Here is a 19271-nt window from a genome sequence, read left to right as displayed (position 1 = left end):
TAACTGCCATGATTACATACTATGAATCCTAAGGTTTACTGTTTAGTAAGATTTGCAGTTCAGTAAGAGACTAGAGATCTATGGCAGAGAATCACAAATGCATTTCCCTAAAATGCCAACCATAGGATTCAACAAAACAGAACTGGGGCAAATAAAGTGGAATAATAATGTTATAATTCTGTAGTGCGATTGGACCCCAGGGCTGATAAAAAACAATTTAATATCGGATTTTTGTTTTGTGCCGTATTTCAGAATTTTTTAAAATACAAATAGAAGGGCCTAGGTCAAAACTATCGGAATTGCTAAGTTATAGAAATTATAATTATATTCTAGAAATATGTTAACAGCTGTTTATGGAAATGGGATATAACCTCATCTACCTCTTCTGATGGCTGTTTTCAAAGTAGCAATCTGAAACTTTGAATGAATAGAACAAGAAAATTCAAAATAAACTAGAATAAAGCATTAACTGTGCAATTAACAGTTAACTTAAGAGAATTCACCAGCAGTTTATTGACAATATCAACATTTACTTCTCAAAACCATGAACAATAAGTGCTTCTGATGCTGTTTGAATTGCGGGTGATGATACAAAAATACAACCTCTTTTTTCCAAAAAAGTATTCTCTGAACCCACAAACCACTCAATGCTCAATCAGCTGATTTAATGAAAATATAGTACTGTATGCACACAAGTATAAGCCAAAATTTTCAGCCCCTTTTTTAGGCTGAAAAAGCCCCCCTCAACTCATATGTTATTTATTATGTTACACTGTTGTTGTTGTTGTTATTATATTTTTTATTTTACTCTATTATTATTACATGTACATTATTTTACTTTATTATTATTTTATTGCATTTATTATTTTACTCTCTTTATTATTATTACTTTTATTATTTTACTCTATTAATATTATTTTCATTACATTTATTATTTTACGCTCTTTATTATTATTGTAAGGATACGTAAGCACATTTACGTTGAAGAAGGTTAGAAAAATGGTTTAATCGAGTTGGCCAGTCTTATCTTAAATTATAGTTTTATGTAAATATTCAAAAACATTTAATTAATTACATTAATACCTCAATTAATGTAACTGTATTGGTATCTCTTTTTATTTTGAAATTTACCAGTAGCGGCTGCATTTCCTACTCTTGGCTTAGATTTGAGTCAATACATTTCCCCCGGTTTTTTATGGTAAAATTAGGTGCCTCGGCTTATATTTTGGTTGGCTTATACTCAAGTATACACAGTACTTTAGTGGAAATACAGCTGTGATCACAGAATCATAGAGTTGAAAGAGACTATAAGGGCCATCCAGCCCTAACCCCTTTAGTCATAACACCATGTCACCAAGGAACCGAATAAGATAATAATAATAATAATAATAATAATAATAATACTTTATTTATACCCCGCCTCCATCTCCCCAAGGGGACCTGGGGCAGCTTACATGAGGCCACACCCATCAATACAGTAAACACAATATAACACAAAAACACAAGAGAAAATCAGAAAATAAAATAACATAAGATACAAAACCAAGATGACATCAAGAGTACAATGGGGACCTAATTTTGTTTTAAAAAGAGCATTTACATGTACTGAATTTTCACTCCATTGTTTGGAGAGACAATTGCCATTCTAATTAATTACTTGCACTTCATAGGGTTTCTATGGAAATCACCATGGCTATGGTATGTATTTCCCTCCTTCAAGGTGAGTGGCGACAATATTACTGACAATGCTTCATCGGACTTGGTTCTGCCCCACTCCCACAATTAATTGTCAAACATATTAACAGTTTAGAAAGTGTACTAATTGCATTTCACCCCCAACTGCTATAAAGGGAGGGGGGCAGGAAGCAAATCCACCTTCAAGGCTTGCAAGATTAAGTTTCCAACAGTAGGTGCAGTCCTGTCAAAATGACTAAAGCAGGGTGGAAGAAACAGTACTGCATTGTTTGCATGAGTACAATGAGCGCTTTGATGGCAGGAGAGTGTTCCTTTTTTCACAGGCACAGTTCACCTGTTTACAGTAGTCTTACAATTCCAAAACTTGAGTCCTCACAGTGCATTATTTTTTCTGTATTTGACAACTGTCCATAATTTAAGCCCACAGAATTTGATGTGAAATGATGAAAAACTACTACCAGAATGGTTCTGTGAATGTGGCAGCTATCAACACAGCTCATCACAATGGCAAGCCAGTGTCCATGTGTTTGTTGTGCAGATAGAAGCAAGAATCACAACTTATTCAGGGAATAACTGATACTCACACCTCTATACACACACCTTTTCCTTTTTGAGATACCACCACCTTACACTGGCACATAGACAGATCCTACCATGAGGAACAAGGCCACATAGAAGCCTGGTAGACTGCTGTATTGCATTGGCATCTTATTTAATTTCGTATTTTATTAGTAGTTTACAACTGACATTATAATGCAGTCCAAAGAGAACAGCACTTCTTTGTCTAGTTCTAATTCTGAACAATATTCAACTGATAAGTATTTTCCAGCAAAACACGCTGGGTTGGTAAAACGGCATGCTGCGCCATTTCTTCATATATGCTTTTCACTTTTGAATGGTAAAGGATGAGTTTGCTTTGTTCTGTTATGGTATGACTGACATGCAGGGGCTTATCTATCTTATCCTCAGTTACAAGGGCAAAGACACCTAATCCGTTAAGGAGTATTACGAACTAAGCTTTGTGTTCGTGAACTGCTTGGAAATCTAGCAGGGACTGACAGTATCCATCAAAAATCCACAAATGAATTTATTCTTTCCTTGTCTGAGCCTTCATGCAATCACTCTCAGGCTGCATAAACAAGCCATCAACAAACAACATAATATATCATAAGATATGGAATTGCTTCTAAACATCTAAATCATAAAACATGAGCACTTTATTTATTTATTTACTGTATATACTCGAGTATAAGCCTAGTTTTTCAGCCCCTTTTTAAGACTGAAAACGCTCCCCACGGGTAATACTTGAGTCAAGGTTATTTATTATTGTATTCTGTTATTAGTATTATTTTTATTTCATGTATTATTTTACTCTCTTTCTTATTATTACATTTACAGTATTTTACCCTATTATTATTACATTTATTATTTTACTCTATTATTACTGTTATTATTACATTTCCATTATTTTACTTTATTATTATTATTATTATTATTATTATTACATTTATTATTTTACTCACTTTATTATTGCTGGAAGAATACATAAGTACATTTACATTGAATAATGATTTAATCAGAGTTGTGCAGTCTTATCTCAAATTACAGTTTTATGTAAATATTCAAAAACATTTCACCTCCTGATGCCTCAATTAATGTAATTTTATTGGTATCTGTTTTTATTTTGAAATTTACCAGTAGCGGTAGCATTTCCCACCCTTGGCTTATACTCAAGTCAATATGTTTTCCCAGTTTTTGTGGTAAAATTAGGTGTTTCGGCTTATACTCGAGTATATACGGTACATCATTTCTACCCTGTTTTGTCACCCTGGAGGGGACTCAAGGCGGTTTTACATACAGGCAACGATTCGATGCCATAAAACACACTTAAATAAATATTAAAATAGAATTCAAAAGTACATTTAAAACAATACATTCAGAGTTAGACACATAATCCACGAGCCTAATCTGGGTCGTTCCAATGGCCGTTGCACATTGTTCCAAGTCTATCTATTGCACAAGTTTTCTAAAGGCTTGGACATAAAGCCATGCTTTTGCTCTCTTGCTGAAGGTCAGGAGGGAAAGGGTTGATCTAATATTTCTGTGGAGGGAGTTCCACAGCCAAGGGGCCACTATTGAAAAGGCCCTATCTCTCATCTCCATCAATTGTGCCTGTGAGGGAGGTGGGACCAATGATGTTAAACTCCTCAGTGGTTCATAGAGGGAGATACATTTGGACATATAAACTGAGCCAGAACCCTTTAGGGCAGTGGTTCTCAACCTGTGGGTCCCCAGGTGTTTGGGCCTACAACTCCCAGAAATCCCAGCCAGTTTACCAGCTGTTAGGATTTCTGGGAGCTGAAGGCCAAAATATCTGGGGACCCACAGAGTGAGAACCACTGGTCTAGAGATTTTATAGGCTAAAGCCAGCACTTTGAATAGTGTTCAGTAGCAGAATGGCAGCCAGTGGAGCTGACATAACAAGGGGTTGTATGCTCCCTATACGTCGCTCCAGTGAGCAATCTGGCTGCCACTCATTAGACCATTTGTAGCTTCTGAACAATCTTCAAAGGCAGACCCTTTATGGACTAGTGTGAACTACAAACACTTCAAGCACCTTTGCAAAGGGAGTTACAAAACTTGCACCATAATGCAGCATATCTGTGCTTACAAAGCATTTAGACGTTCCCAAACAGAAGGATAAAGAAGTATCACTGCCCATCTTGGTGAAAACTATCTGTAAGTATCAGTGGCTGTATCTTGAAATCTTTTAGGTTTCCAGTAAGAGATCACTGGAAATAACCAGGTTTAAACATAGTCATACAAAGCTGGAACAGGTTTGCCAAGATCAGAATTATCAACACATACCAGGAGGATCACCAACCAAATTAAGTTTAGCTTCTCCTGAGGAAGGACCTCACAAACAGAATTTATGCTTTTAAAAAACAGTTTTCTAAGTCCAGCCAAAGATGGTTGCTTCTAATACAGTGCACTTCACTAGAATAAAGTTTCTGGTTCTCCTCATGCCTAAGGCTCAGTGCAAATAGTAACAAGCTACAGAAACATGCAGTTAAATCTAAGACAAACATCAATGTCAGTCCTAACAGATTAATTCCAGTACTGAAGCCAGCCCAAATGAAATAGGAAATGAATTCTAGGTGTTTGTGACACTAATATTTGCAGTGATTTGGTACTGAGACACACTAATGCAAATATATGTGGTATCAATACTACCATAAAGATCTTAAATGCAACCTTGGAGAGGAACTATAGAACTAAAGAAAATAACAGAAACTGCGCTGGAAGTACTTACCAAGACACTTGAAGGGCACCACGATATGGGTATGGCCTTTGCACTGCTTCTTGCCCTTTTTACACCAGTTTTCAATGCTGATTGGTTGATTGGCTTCCACAACATTTGTGATCTGAAGCTCTGGATAAATCTATTTTTAGAAATAAACCCACAGTCACAATCATTGGTGAACTCATTGAAAGACATATAATATGTGTACAATAAGCTAGTACTCAAAACCACCATTCATAATGCTAAAGCCACAGAAAGCAAACCTTATATGAACTTATAGGTCATTTTTCTGTTAGGGAAATAAGCCTCTCCTGGGTCAAAAAATGGCCAAGAGGAACAAAACATGGAGAAACATAGTGAGTGCTTCTAAGCATGGTTTTGCTATTCTTGTTGTACTTGTAGTTGTGTGGCTTCAAGTTGTTTCTGCCTTATTTTGATTCTGACCTGAACATCCTAAAGCAGTGGTTCTCAACCTGTGGGTTCCCAGATGTTTTGGCCTTCAACTCCCAGAAATCCTAACAGCTGGTAAACTGGCTGGGATTTCTGGGAGTTGTAGGCCAAAATACCTGGGAACCCACAGGTTGAGAACCAGTCCTAAAGACACCAAATCTTGTCTGATCATGGGAGATAAGGAGACTCAACCCTGGTTAGTTCTTGGATAGGAGACCACCAATGAATACCAGGCACTGTTGGCTATATTTCTGTGGAAAGAACTGGCAAAATCACATCTTTGTCTAAGAAAATCCTATGTTGACCATACATCGACAGGTAACTTGAAGACACACACACAATAACATTGTTTTCTTGGAAATACTTATTTAGAAAGGGTTTGCCTTACTCCAAAACTGAGACACAATGTGACCTGCCCAAGGTTACCCAGCAGACTATATAGCTAACCTCAAAGACTATACCACACAGGCATGATGTTTTCATTCTTGCTGAAGTATAGTACTACATGATTTCCACCACTGTTACACCTCTAAAGAGATTAAATATTGCTTGTACTATACTACAACACCAGCTGTTTGACAGTGCTGAGCCAAAGGTGGCAGCTTGGTGTAGATGTCACTGGATCTGACTGACTGACAGCGAGGTCACACACAGGAAACAAAATCTTAGCAGCTGTACTCCCTCCTTGACCCTGAAAGTCAGAAAGCAGAGGTGCAAACAGCTCCTGTTTATATTTTCTTACTCACTCTGTAACTGCTGCTAATTATCCCAGGAAACAAGAGAAATGACAGTCTGCATCCCAACCAATGTGATACAGAAAATAAATGTCATTTTATATGTTCCAAAATAGTTAAGCATGAATACCGAAGCTTAGATCCTTAGCTATATACTTAACATTCACAGTTAAAGGTAATATAAATGCCATAATTGTAGGCTTTTGCATGCAAAGCAATTAAGTCTACAGAGATAATTTATCCTGACACCAACAAAAAGGGTAGTGAGGAAACGCTCTGTGGAACAGTACTGCAGTTAGGAAGTTTTAGCTGAACGAATGAGTCATCAGTCTCCAAATGATGGCCAAAAGTAGTTGAAAAGAGGATAAGCTTACCTCCTGGCAGTACTGCAAAATCTCTTCTTTCCTTCCAAAGCAGCTTTTGGTCCCAGAAGTATCAGGCTCCCATTTTCCAGTCTGAATGTTCACATGCATGTTCAGCTTTCCACAAAACATGGCAATCTGAGGCTCAGCCACTGCAAATCCAGTGCCAGCATTGGCAGCTAGCGCCTATGGGGGAAAGAATCTTATTTTACACACAATCAGGCAGCATTCACTTGGGTGCCTCAGAATTAGAATTGGCAGCGGGTGGCAAAGCCTGGAGACAAGGACCCGTTTGCGACACCATCTGTATGGCTCAGCTAAAGTTTAATGGTGGCAATGGCTAGAGCCTAACTGGGCAGCAGACATAGGAATAACCCACAGCATGCTTCCCCTTTCCCTGTATATGCTATTCCATAGCCTTTCTTCTATGCTCCACCAAAACCCGTTTTGTCTCCGATTACCTCTTTTCACTCTGTTGCTCCCATTTCTCTACCTCTAAACAAGGACAGTGAATAAAGAAGGGACTCTATTGATGACTGTGTGAAATTAGACTGAAGGGTGCAGATTCTTCATTCAAGGTTGAAATAAATGAACAAATGTTATTGTGTGGTAGAAAGATTTATAAACACAAAAGACAATGGATACCCAAAATCACAACAAACACAAATCCAGTGATAAACACAAATCCATTAAAAGTCACAGTACAAAGTAGAAAGATTTGTAAAAGCAGCCTGAGGTCAGTTAGGTCACAGTTCTCTCCCTTTACAGATATCAGTGGTTTTGCCACATGATTATCTAAAACTTCCAAACATTTCTCCATAACAAGGTGGCATGTCTCATTAAGAGTCATATCCAGTTTTAGCATGGTGAGATGTGGTCCACACGGGGCATGCATACTCAGCAGCAGAGTAGCAAAGCGCAAGGGCAGATGTCTTCACTGTATCTGGTTGTGATCCCCAAGTTGTGCCAGCCATCACGCCAACGCCTTAAATCAAGAAATAGTTTTCTGAGATCTACAATGATACTCACAGGAACACCTCAGCAAGCAAGAGTCCAAAAATGGCAGGTTAAAACCCGGAACCTCTATCTATAGCTGATACCAAATGAGAGAGTCAAAGACTGGGCGACTTGAAAGGCACTGAACAGACTGTGCTCTGGCACCAAGAGAGCCACCTTTAAGGAATGGGCCCACAAAGTGGAGTCCACGACATGAGAGTGTGGAGAAGAGCAAATCACAGACCACCTATTACAATGAAGTCCGAGCTCTGCCACATGCACAACGGAGGACCTCCTTTTAGCAACACCAGAGCCACTCCAAGTGGCCAGCTACTGGTCAAAAGACATTTAATATAATGCCAAATCTGCAAACTTTGTGTTTTTCTAAACACATTACAATTTTACTCTTTGTTCACTCTTGATATGATAAATAAATAAAATCTCCATAATGTTGAAGGATTTATTTAACTTAACAAGTGCCTTTTGTTCATTTTTAACAGCCATTCTCCTACTCTTATAATCTGTTTTCCCAGACTTTTCATACAGATCAGGATGCTAGGCCAGGTGGAGTGGAAGAATAATGAATTCTTTGACAGCCCTGACGACTAGATGCCACTTACCACTCTACCCTTGGGCAAGGCATAAATGCATTTGCTGACAGATGAAATAATGCACCACTATTTCAAACAAAATTAGCAGAAGAGCTACTCTTCCTCTGTCCACTAGAAATGCAGAGCCAAGCAAACTAATCTTTTGAGCTGTTATGGTTTCGATGTCACCTTCTCTGGGGTTAGAGGATTCAAAGACATCCTTTCATTAGGAGAGCAATGTTTGAATATGTGTGGGCAACTCAATTCAAGATAAATAAAAATGTAACGTTCGTTTGTGGGATTAACAGAACTCAAAAACCACTGGACAAATTGACACCAAATTTGGACAGCATACACCTAACAACCCAATGTATGTCCTTCACTCAAAAACAAAAATGATTTTGTCATTTGGGAATTGTAGCTGCTGGGATTTATAGTTCACCTACAATCAAAGAGCATCCTGAACTCCACCAATGATGGAATTGAACCAAACATGGCACATAGGACTCCCATGACCAACGGAAAACACTAGAAGGGTTTGGTGGGCATTGATCTTGAGTTTGGGAGTTGTAGTTCACCTACATCCAGAGAGCACTGTGGACTCAAACAATGATGGATCTGAACCAAACTTGGCACAAATATTCCATATGCCCAAATATGAACACATATGGAGTTTAGGGGAAATAGACCTTGACATTTGGGAGTTGTAGTTACTGGGATTTATAGTTTGCCTACAATCAAAGAGCATTCTGAACCCCACGAATGACAGAATTGGGGCAAACTTCCCACACAGAACCCCCACAACCAACAGAAAATACTTAAGGCCATCCAGTCCAACTCCCTTCACCAGGGCAACAAAACATAATCAAAGCCGTCCTGACAAAGAGCCATCCAGCCATAGATATACACACACATAGTATCATAGATTTTAAAGGGACCCCTAAAGAAGGACAGTGATATGTTGCATGTTCCCGAGTAGGCAAACCAGACAATCTCCACATCAACACTGACAAAGAAACAACAAGAAATACTGTTTACCCAAAGCATAAAGACATTGCATATATTAGAAACCAACACTTTCTCATTATTTTCCAGATCACCAGACTGGAGCACAGCAACGCGTGGCAGGGGACAGCTAGCTCAAGATAAATATGGATAATGAAGCTACGTGGTATAGCACCCCTGCAGAAGGTATAAAACTGTAGGGCTAAATAGGTACATTGAAGCTGTTTCCAAAATAAGGTCAAGAGGAGGACTCCAGATATAGATAAAACAGAATGTTCACCATTGCTACTCTGCTATTTTCAACCTGTTGCCATATTAAATTGGCTCTGAGTTTAAAGAGCAACAGAGAAAAACAGTGTAACAACAGTATTTCATCTCCAAGAACTTTGCCATCGTTAATTGCTGTAAATATGACTTCCAATTTATTAAAACCCTATAAAGGACATGATCACATGTACAGAGGTTAAACCCAACACGGATACAAAATACCATCTTAGCCACTGCTCTCTATCAAGGATGTGATTTACTAGCTTGCTCCCCAGGAGCAGATTCCTCCCAGGCTCTCCAAATCTTGCCTGAATTAGGAAGAAGATCCCTTACTCCGCTCATAATATTCCAAAGAATATATTAAATGGTTTTCTTAAAGGAAAACAGGCACAGATTGACTTGAGGAAAGAAGAAAAGGAATGCACTAGTATATGAAAGAAAGAATTAAATTTTTATTAAAGTTTACATCTATACAAATAAAATGTTCGTTTGTGGGATTAGCAGAACTCAAAAACCATTGGACGAATTGACACCAAATTTGGACACAAAACACCTAACAACCCAATGGATGTCCTTCACTCAAAAAAAAATCGATTTTGTCATTTGGGAGTTGTAGTTGCTGGGATTTATAGTTAACCTACAATCAAAGAGCATTCTGAACTCCACCAATTATGGAATTGAACCAATCTTGGGACACAGAACCCCCATGACCAACAGAAAATACTGGAAAGGTTTGGTGGGCATTGAGTTTGGGAGTTGTAGTTCACCTACATCCAGAGAGGACTTTGGAATCAAACAATGATGGATCTGGACCAAACTTGGCACGAATCCTCAATTTGCGCAAATTTGAATACTGGTGGAGTTTGGGGAAATAGACCCTGACATTTGGGAGTTGTAGTTTCTGGGATTTATAGTTCACCTTCAATCAAAGAGCATGCTGAACCCCACCAACGACAGAATTGGGGCAAACTTCCCACACAGAACCACCATATTTAAGGCCATCCAGCCATATTTATTTATTTATTTATTTATTTATTTATTTGTCGTGTCAGATCAACCAGTCTGACACGACATAAAGGAATTACATATATTAGAAACCATTACTTTATTTTCCAGATCACCAGTCTGGGCCACAGCAACACATGGCAGGGGACGGCTAGTTCAATTATAAAACAAGCCATTCTTCACCTCAACCAAATCAACCAGATGAACTATGTAAACAGCCTTACTAGCTGAAAAACAGGCTGGCTGTAGCTTCAACAATCCACTTAATAGAAGCACACTCTTAACCTGATTACATTGTCAAAGCATTGCAAACAATAGCCTGAATATGCTACAAAAGCCTGGTATTTTGAATAGTGTTTCTACAGCAAGGCTGAGAATCCAAGTCATAGACTTATCATCCCCTTCACATTCACTGTAGCTGAATTTTTTTGCTTGTGATCAACAAGGGATAGTTATAACTTTTAACTACTTGTCACTGTAGTTCAAATGTGTGTCTCTTAACAACTGTTTTTCCTTTTCCTTGAACTAGGGAAGCTTCTTAAAGTCTGAGAAAGCCCTTGTAGTAGACCAAGCATAATCCTCTCACCTCTAAATTTTCCTTCTAAGTCAGGCATGGGCAAACATTCGAACTTGGGGGCTGCATAGTGGGCCGAAGAGGGGTGGGTGGGCCGGGAGGGAGGGGGTTCTCCCCCAAGCCCCTTCCCTTCCTTTTCCTCCCCTTCCTCTTCTCTTTCAGAGGTAGGAAGTGAAGGAAAGACGGGAAAGACGAGTCGCCTTGGGAAGAGAGGGTGGTCTATAAAGTATTACTACTACTACTATCCCAAAAGGGCTTGTCAGGATGAGATGGTGGACGGAAGAGGAAAGTATATCCATTAGACCCCGTATTGCCTACTCCTGGTATAGAATCCTAGATCTGGAAGAGACCCCCAAAAACCATCCAGTCCAACCCTCTGCCATGCAAGAAGGCACAACCAAAGCACTCCCGATAGACAGCCTCTGCGGAAAAGCCGCCAGAGAAGGAGACTCTACCACACTCCCAGGCAGACTATGCCACTCTGCAGGATTCTTCCTAATATTTTCAGTCGAATCTCTTTCCCTGCCATCTGAACCCATTGCTCCCTTGTGCCCTGGTCTCTAGGGCAGCAGAAAGTCAGTTATCCCCTCTTCCCCTCCTCCTCCTCCTCAACGGGACACCCTTTTAAATCTTGAAACATGGTTCTCATGTTCCCTCTCTACCTTCTCTTCTCCAAGATAAACAACCCCCAGGAGGAAAGGAAGAGGGAAAAAATGAAGGTAGGGGGGATGGAAGGTGGGAGAGAGGAAAAAAGAAAGAGAAGGATGGAAGGAAGCAAAGATGGAAGGAAATGGAGGGAGAGGTGGGAGGGAGAAAGAAGAAAAGACAAAAAGGAAGGAAGGAAGGAATAAAGGAAGGAGAAAGAGAGAGGGAAGGAAGGGTGGAAGGGAAGGAGGGGGGAAGAGGGAGGTAAGAAGAAAAGGGAGGGAGGGAAGGAGGAAGGAGAGAGACAGAACTTATATGTATTTTAATCTATTGTTATTATTGTTGTTGTTTTATACTGCTTTAATGTTTTAACTTGTTTTATGATATTACGAGTACTGTTTTGTTGGAAACAGACTTGAGTCGCCGATTGGTGGTATACAAATACAGTAAATAAATAAATAAATAATATTGTATTATGTATGTTATTTTAAAATGTTTTTATTGCTTAGCACTGAATTTTTGCTGTTAGCTGTTCTGAGTCTCTCCATAGAGGTGGAGAAGAATGGGATATAAAAGTTTTAAATAAATAAATTAAGGAATGAAGGATATGATTATGAGAGAGAGGAGGGGCTGAGAAAAGAGTCCAAGGGTCCACATCCGGTCCCCAAGCCTGGGTTTCTCCATACTTTTCTAAGTGCACTCCCTTTTGTGGCATTAGAATTAGTTTGCAACATGCTAAAATGTAATGGTCTGCAGAGCCCACAGATTTTTGTGTTGTAAGCTCATTAAAAATGAGCCTTTTAACTCCATGCTATGCTAGCCTTGACCAACATATATGATTTATTTCAGTTCAGGGGCAAAGGCAAATGTGGACCATGCTGGTGAGCAAATGCAATGTTTCAGAAAGAGAGAAACGGCCATCGGTGCCAACAGCAACAGGAGATTGGGAGTGTCTGGAATGTTAACCTTGCCTGCATGCTGTTTTATACCAAAATAGTCCTGGACTTTGAATTGTAACTTGTGGAGGATTTATAAGGTCTTTTGAAAGAGCTAGTTCTGGGCCACTGCGCTTTTCCTTCTTCAGAGGTATATTAATATATGGGTAGTGAAACGGAGCGAGAAGCTGCAAGGTCAGCAGCGCCTATTAGAAATTATATTCTGAACCAGCATAAACCTTCTCCAAACACAGACCTCTGAGGGAAGATGATGCAGTGTTTAAACATTAATGCAGAAGTGTTTATTTTTGTCTGCTTTCCGGCTTATTGCCACAGATACCAAGGGAAAGGTACCTTTCTTCCTCAGATTGTTCAAATAGTTTACATATCACTGGAGACACGTTGCCATAGTGACATTTGAGATTCTTATTCACAACTGAGTAACTTAGTCCCTCGGCCTCACAATGTTTTATTTCTCTTAAGAAAGAGGCAGAAGATTTATGAACCACATATGAGGACTACTAAATTAAATGCTGGGGGTTATACAGCCTTTAACATTGGCAGTACAGGTCACGGATCATAGACAATAATTACTTCAATGTCAGATTCCAAAAAGGGGTTTCTATGCATTTTTAAATCTTTGCAGAAATATCCAAACATCTATTTATTTACAGTACTTATATTCTGCCCTTCTCGCCCCTAAGAGGACTCAGGGTGGATCACAGAACACATATATGGCAAACAATCAATGCCGTTATAAACTACATATATATATATATATATATATATATATATATATATATATTTATTTATATATATATAGACTTTCCCATCTTCAGTATTGTAAACTTCTGACTGAATTGCCGGCATTTTTCTGGCATTTCCCTTATGGGTGCCTTAAATACCTCCCTGCTTGAAAGAGGTACCTATTTATCTATGCACATTTGCTTTCAAATGGCTGGGTAGGCAGAAACTGGGCTAAAGCCCAGGAGCTCACCCTGAACCAGGCTTTGAAATGCCAACCTTTTAATTGGTAAGATTAACTGCAGCTGGGTGTTAACCTGCTGTGCTAAAGCCTGGCCATCTATACCAAATGCTACAAGGAGAGGTTAAAATGGAAGTGAAAATGAGTATTGCTCATCAATTATATTGTTATTAGTTACTCAAGGCTTCGATTACTTCTCAACCTCCTGAGATCATCTTGCCTAAAAGGTTTCCCAATAAGATTTTTGTGCTGAAACAAGGGCATTTTTTTCCTTGTGAACTCCCATCTGTCATCTGAGAGAAGAGAAGCCTACACATAAGCATGGCATTGGATTTTCAGGAGAAACTACACATGATGAGGTGGAACAACAAAATTAGTGAATTAAGAACTTCCCTGTTTCACAACAAGTACTTTATTTACCAACATCTGATAAACTATCATCATTCCACAAGAAAAAATAAACCTGGGATAGATTGAACAGATCATATGACTTCATTTTACATTCAAGATAATCAGATATCTGATTTACATTTATGTCCCCTGGAATATAAAGCTACCAACTCAGCCAAAATGTTGCTGGGTTACCAGTTAGTTTCCTCCAAGAGGCACTTCTTCAGATGATACCTGAAATCTTGAAATTTTGGCACGTCACTTCATAGCCTAGAGGCTCTCTAGAACTGTGCTTCTTGATAGAATTATTTTGGGAAATGACAGCTATTCACTTATCCTTTATATTAAAAGCTAGGTGACTTTCCCAACATATATCCTGATGTACACAGAAAAAAGTGGCACCAGCACTAAAATGACTCATGAACACAGATCCTCACGGTGTAGAACCTCTTGATCCAACTTATATTCTTGCAACAAAGAGAAGAATTTAAACTAGGACCAAGCTGAGAGTAGGGAAATTTAATTCAGTTTAACATTTCCTCTACAATTCACTGTTGCAGCACTCTTGCAGCACAATTAGGTCACTGATCTGCCTATGGCAAGAATCACGAGTTTTTGGTGTTTACTACTGAAAAATGTCCATCCTTTCACTAACTGAACTGTTCTAAAAGCAAATTATTTCCTTTTACCTCCAAAGAGCATTATTTTGACTAAACTGAGCTGGGATGTACAGCCAGTCATGGAAACCTAGCAGTGTAAGAGAAAGTGAGGCACAAAAACAAGAGTACGGAGTCATGGTTGTCCTAGAATCTCCACTATTGCTATAGGAAGCAATATGGGTTGAATTAGGACTTGATCATCCACTAACAAAACGATTGGTAAACTTTAGAGACAAGGTGCGGGGGGGGGGGGGGGTCCAATGAAGGTGCTCTGCTAAATAGAGTGGATAAAGCAATGACTTCAGCCTGTTCTTCTTTCCATCTGGAACACTCAAGTCCAACTTCCACATTTTTCCAGAGTCCTTCAACACTACACTACAACTCTAAAATACACACTAGGGTGAGTATTTTATTGCCACAATAATTAATCATTGGGAAGAATAATCTGTATTTCTTATCACAGCAGCAAATGTTTGTTTTCTTTGGTTACGTGTCAAGCTTTAATCCAAGTTTTTCTGAGGTCTTGATAATACAATCACGTTGAGTATTCTCTGCCTTTAACTGCATTGGTCAGCAGGCTTCAGGCGGCACTAAACCAAAACTTAAGCAGAGATAATAACAGAAAACATTTCAATGCAACATGAACAGGTTTCTAGGGTTAGACAATAGTCATATGTTCCTGACATCACAATGCATTGTCTCTCTGCTAAACACACTTCAAACAGAACTCAAATTCAAGTTCACCCATGAGATACCTAAGAGGATTTGTCAAAGCTAACAACTGATGTCACATCCTGTAATTGTAGTGTGAGCCAGCTGGAAAACCTAACAGGAAAAAAATAACGCATCTTTGATAGAAACAGAGAGTTGATACAGAAATCTTTATGATTTGGCCAAACAACTCAACAGGATTTTTAAGTTTTGGTGGAAAAAAAAATCACTTTGTTTCCAATAATGACTACACATTTATAAACTATTCTATAGTCTGTTCTCTAGATGACTCACAGATTTAAAAAGTGTAAAACTGTAACAACATACAGAACAAAGCACAGCGTTAAATCACCAAATAAGGAAGGTCCAAAACAAATAAAAGTCACTGAGCAAGAAATAAACACTGTAACTTGTAATGTGAAATTGTATTAAGAACTGAAAAGATATTGAAGTAGGCCTCTCTGGGGAAAACACAGAACACTTCAGCTAAGGTCCACCACTGATACGCCTCTTCATTTGAACCATCTAGTATACCTCACTTGGCCCACAGTAATGGATCAATGAGTACTCTTAAATCATGGGTCTGGTCATTTAGAGAGCAAACCTACTTCGAAACATGTTAATACCACTCATTAAGGCAGGCAAACCACCCATCAATAATATCTCTATCTTGCCTGTACCAAGCATTGGCAATTCACTGGCTTCTTCATCTGCTAGATCACAATTACTTTTGTTTCTTTTATTTCACATGATGAAGACCAGTAGTAAGGTTGGGTATGCTCAAAGCTAGAAAACCTCTTATCTATTATATGAATATGCTTAGAAAAACACAAATCCAGCATAACTTAGCTGTCTTGGAACAGAGCAGAAATCCACTAGCTATACAACTGCAGATGAAACCATTGAAAGAAATATGGCTGTATGGTCATGTTCCAGAAACATTCTCTCCTGACCTTTCGCCTACATCGATGGCAGACATCCGCAGAGGTTGTGACCTCACAACCTCTGAGGAAGCCTGCCATAGATGCAGTGTCAATTACCGTAAATTGCCTGCTTCTCTCTTTTATCTCGCCCGAGTTTTTAATTAGTTTTAATCAGTTTGTCTTTTAATCGTTACATGTACTCCGCCCATTGTTACTGTGCTTGTGTATATTGTAATTTTTATACTGTTATGTATTTGTATGTTTTTTGTAACTATGTTGTTATTGTTTATTGTTCACGTTTTCGGTTGTGTTTTAGTTTCTCTTTATTGTAATTGTCATTTGGGCTTGGCCTCATGTAAGCCACTCCCAGTCCCCATCGGGGAGATGGTGGCGGGGTATAAATAAAGATTATTATTATGATGATTATTATGATGATAATAATAATAATAATAATAATAATAATTACTATTATTATTATTATTATACAGTCCCAAAAACTTACCACAACTCTGTGATTCCAGCCATGAAAGCCAATAATAATAATAATAATACTTTATTTATACCCCGCTACCATCTCCCAAGGGACTCAGTGCGGCTCACATGAGGCCAAGCCCACAATACATCAATACATACAATAACAACCACAATACATTGAAAGAAAAGCTGTCAATGCATTTGACAATACATTGAAAGAAAAGCTGTCAATATTCAACTGACAGCACCAAAATACAGCTGAATAGTCCAGGCTGGGAAACATATACACCCAGACTTCAAATTACGAATAAGAGAGATTCTGTAGGTTTGTTCTCAAGTTGAATTTGTATGTAAGTCAGAACTGGTACATTTTTAAAGTTTAAGTCCAGAAATATTAGCTTTGGAAAGCATAGAGAAGAGAAAAACACTTCTATGGTGTTTGTTTTTGCTGTCTGTGCCCCTCAGATTTGATATCACTTTCTGTTCCCATGATAACTGGATTTTGGAAAAATTGGCTTCTTGTAGAAACAAGGACTGGTGATGAAGCTTCAATGGAAACACCTTTTCCCAATGATAACCCCTTCCTAGGGGTAGGTTTATCTCACTTTCTGTTGTCTCACCCTCATTTGTAACTATAAGTTATTTGTAAATTGGATTTTTGTAACTCAGGGACAGCCTGTACTATATTAGTATGCTAGCTTTAAATGCACTACAGGGCACTGCAGAAACCTAAAAACTGCAACATTCATGTTCAAGGTGATTGTGCTTACATGACTAGGTGCAGCAGGCCTTGGAAATAAATAGCTCCAGGTCCCACCCTGACCATTAGGCAGGGCCATGTTTACACTTTACCCACTGCCCAGGCCTTTGTCTACTTCGTTATATTAGTCCAGCCCTCCTGTAGTCGTCGAGGCCCACTCTGGAATTCTGGCCATAGGAAGCTGCCCAATGGATATTAGTATTGAACTGGCTTTTAATATTAAATATGTATGACTGTTATATAGTATTATGTCTATGTTTTATATTGATAATTTTGTATGTTTTTGTGTCTGTAATTGCAATGCTTTACCTATGTTAGAAACCACCCTGAGTCCCTTTGGGGAGATAAGAGTGGTATACAAATCAAAGTTATTATTAATTTTGTCTCTTGGTACATATGTCATGCACCTGTTTGGGTTTTTTTTTTTTAAGAAAGAAATATGCCACCTCTTCCCCCTTTAACCCAGCTCAGAATTGGCTAATCGTCTCTTCTTGTGATCAATATGCCCACGTGAACTAACCATTTCCCCCTCTCTTTCCTTTCTGCAAATTGCTGAGTGAAGTGCAGTCTCTCTCCACTACAAGGGTTGGTGCTCAGCAGGATTAAAGTATCATCTTGCCCTCACGCTGCATCTCTTACATGTGCATATAGGTGATTAAAAAGCAAACCAAGAGCCATTCTCCCTGAGCCCCATAAGAATGCAACCAATCATGTTTTGAACACAAAGATGAATATTAGGTCTTACAACATCTTCTACCTTCTTCAGTTGCTAAAGAAGAAACTGAGCTGCATCCAAGGTTAGTGTTTAGAACACTCTGCAATCTTATCTTAATATGTATACACACACATATACTCACAATGCAAATAGCTCCAGGTTACTTGTGAAGAGTCTCCAGAAGAACCCCTTTTAGCTTGAGTGTAAGGAGGAATGAGTAGCATCCTTCAGATGCATCGGATGTTAAGTTTTTTTGTACTTAAGTGTCGATAAACTATATTTTGTACTTAGTGTCGATAAACTAAACTAAATCCAGACAAGACAGAGGTACTCCTGGTCAGTTGTAAGGCCGAACAGGGCATAGGGTTACAGCCTGTGCTTGACGGGGTTACACTCCTCCTGAAGGCACAAGTTCGCAGCTTGGGAGTGATCCTGGACTCATCGCTGAGCATGGAACCCCAGGTCTCAGCGGTGACCGGGAGAGCTTTTGCACAGTTAAAACTTGTGCGTCAGCTGCACCCGTACCCTGAGAAGTCTGACTTGGCCACGGTGGTCCACGCTCTGGTTACATCCCGTATAGATTACTGCAATGCTCTCATAGAATCATAGAGTTGGAAGAGATCTCATGGGCCATCCAGTCCAACCCCCCGCCAAGAAGCAGGAATATTGCATTTAAAGCACCCCTGACAGATAGCCATCCAGCCTCTGTTTAAAAGCTTCCAAAGGAGCCTCCACCATACTCCAGGACAGAGAGTTCCACTGCTGAACAGCTCTCTCTACATGGGATTGCCTTTGAAGACTGCCCGGAAGCTGCAATTAGTCCAGCACTCGGCAGCCAGGCTACTGATGGGGGCTGGGTACAGGGAGCGCACAACTCCCTTGCTGCACCAACTCCACTGATTGCCAATTAACTTCCGAGCACAATTTGATGGTTTTAACCTATAAATCCCTATACGGTTCCAGCCCAGTTTACCTGTCCGAACATATTCTCCCCTATGAACCATCAAGGACGTTAAGATCTTCCAGAGAGGCCCTGCTCTCGGTCCCACAACCTTCGCAAGCACGTTTGGTGGGAACGAGAGACAGGGCCTT

The 19271-nt window shown here is 39.2% G+C and overlaps 1 protein-coding gene across 4 annotated transcripts in view; it reads right to left on the bottom strand.

Moving 5' to 3' along the window:
- APLP2 (amyloid beta precursor like protein 2) overlaps positions 1–19271 on the bottom strand; it is a 77668-nt gene that overhangs the window by 34578 nt on the left and 23819 nt on the right. For all 4 annotated transcript variants that reach the window (XM_060787440.2, XM_060787441.2, XM_060787442.2 and 1 more), the window contains exons 2-3: positions 6558–6731; positions 5009–5138 (exon numbers count right to left, since the gene is read on the bottom strand). In XM_060787440.2, coding sequence (XP_060643423.2) covers positions 5009–5138; positions 6558–6731 — 304 coding nt within the window. The remainder of the gene's footprint in view (positions 1–5008; positions 5139–6557; positions 6732–19271) is intronic.

Source organism: Anolis sagrei, chromosome 7 (genome assembly GCF_037176765.1).
Source record: "Anolis sagrei isolate rAnoSag1 chromosome 7, rAnoSag1.mat, whole genome shotgun sequence".
NCBI classification, from domain to species: Eukaryota; Metazoa; Chordata; class Lepidosauria; order Squamata; family Dactyloidae; genus Anolis; species Anolis sagrei.
This window is presented reverse-complemented; position numbering and strand designations above follow the sequence as displayed.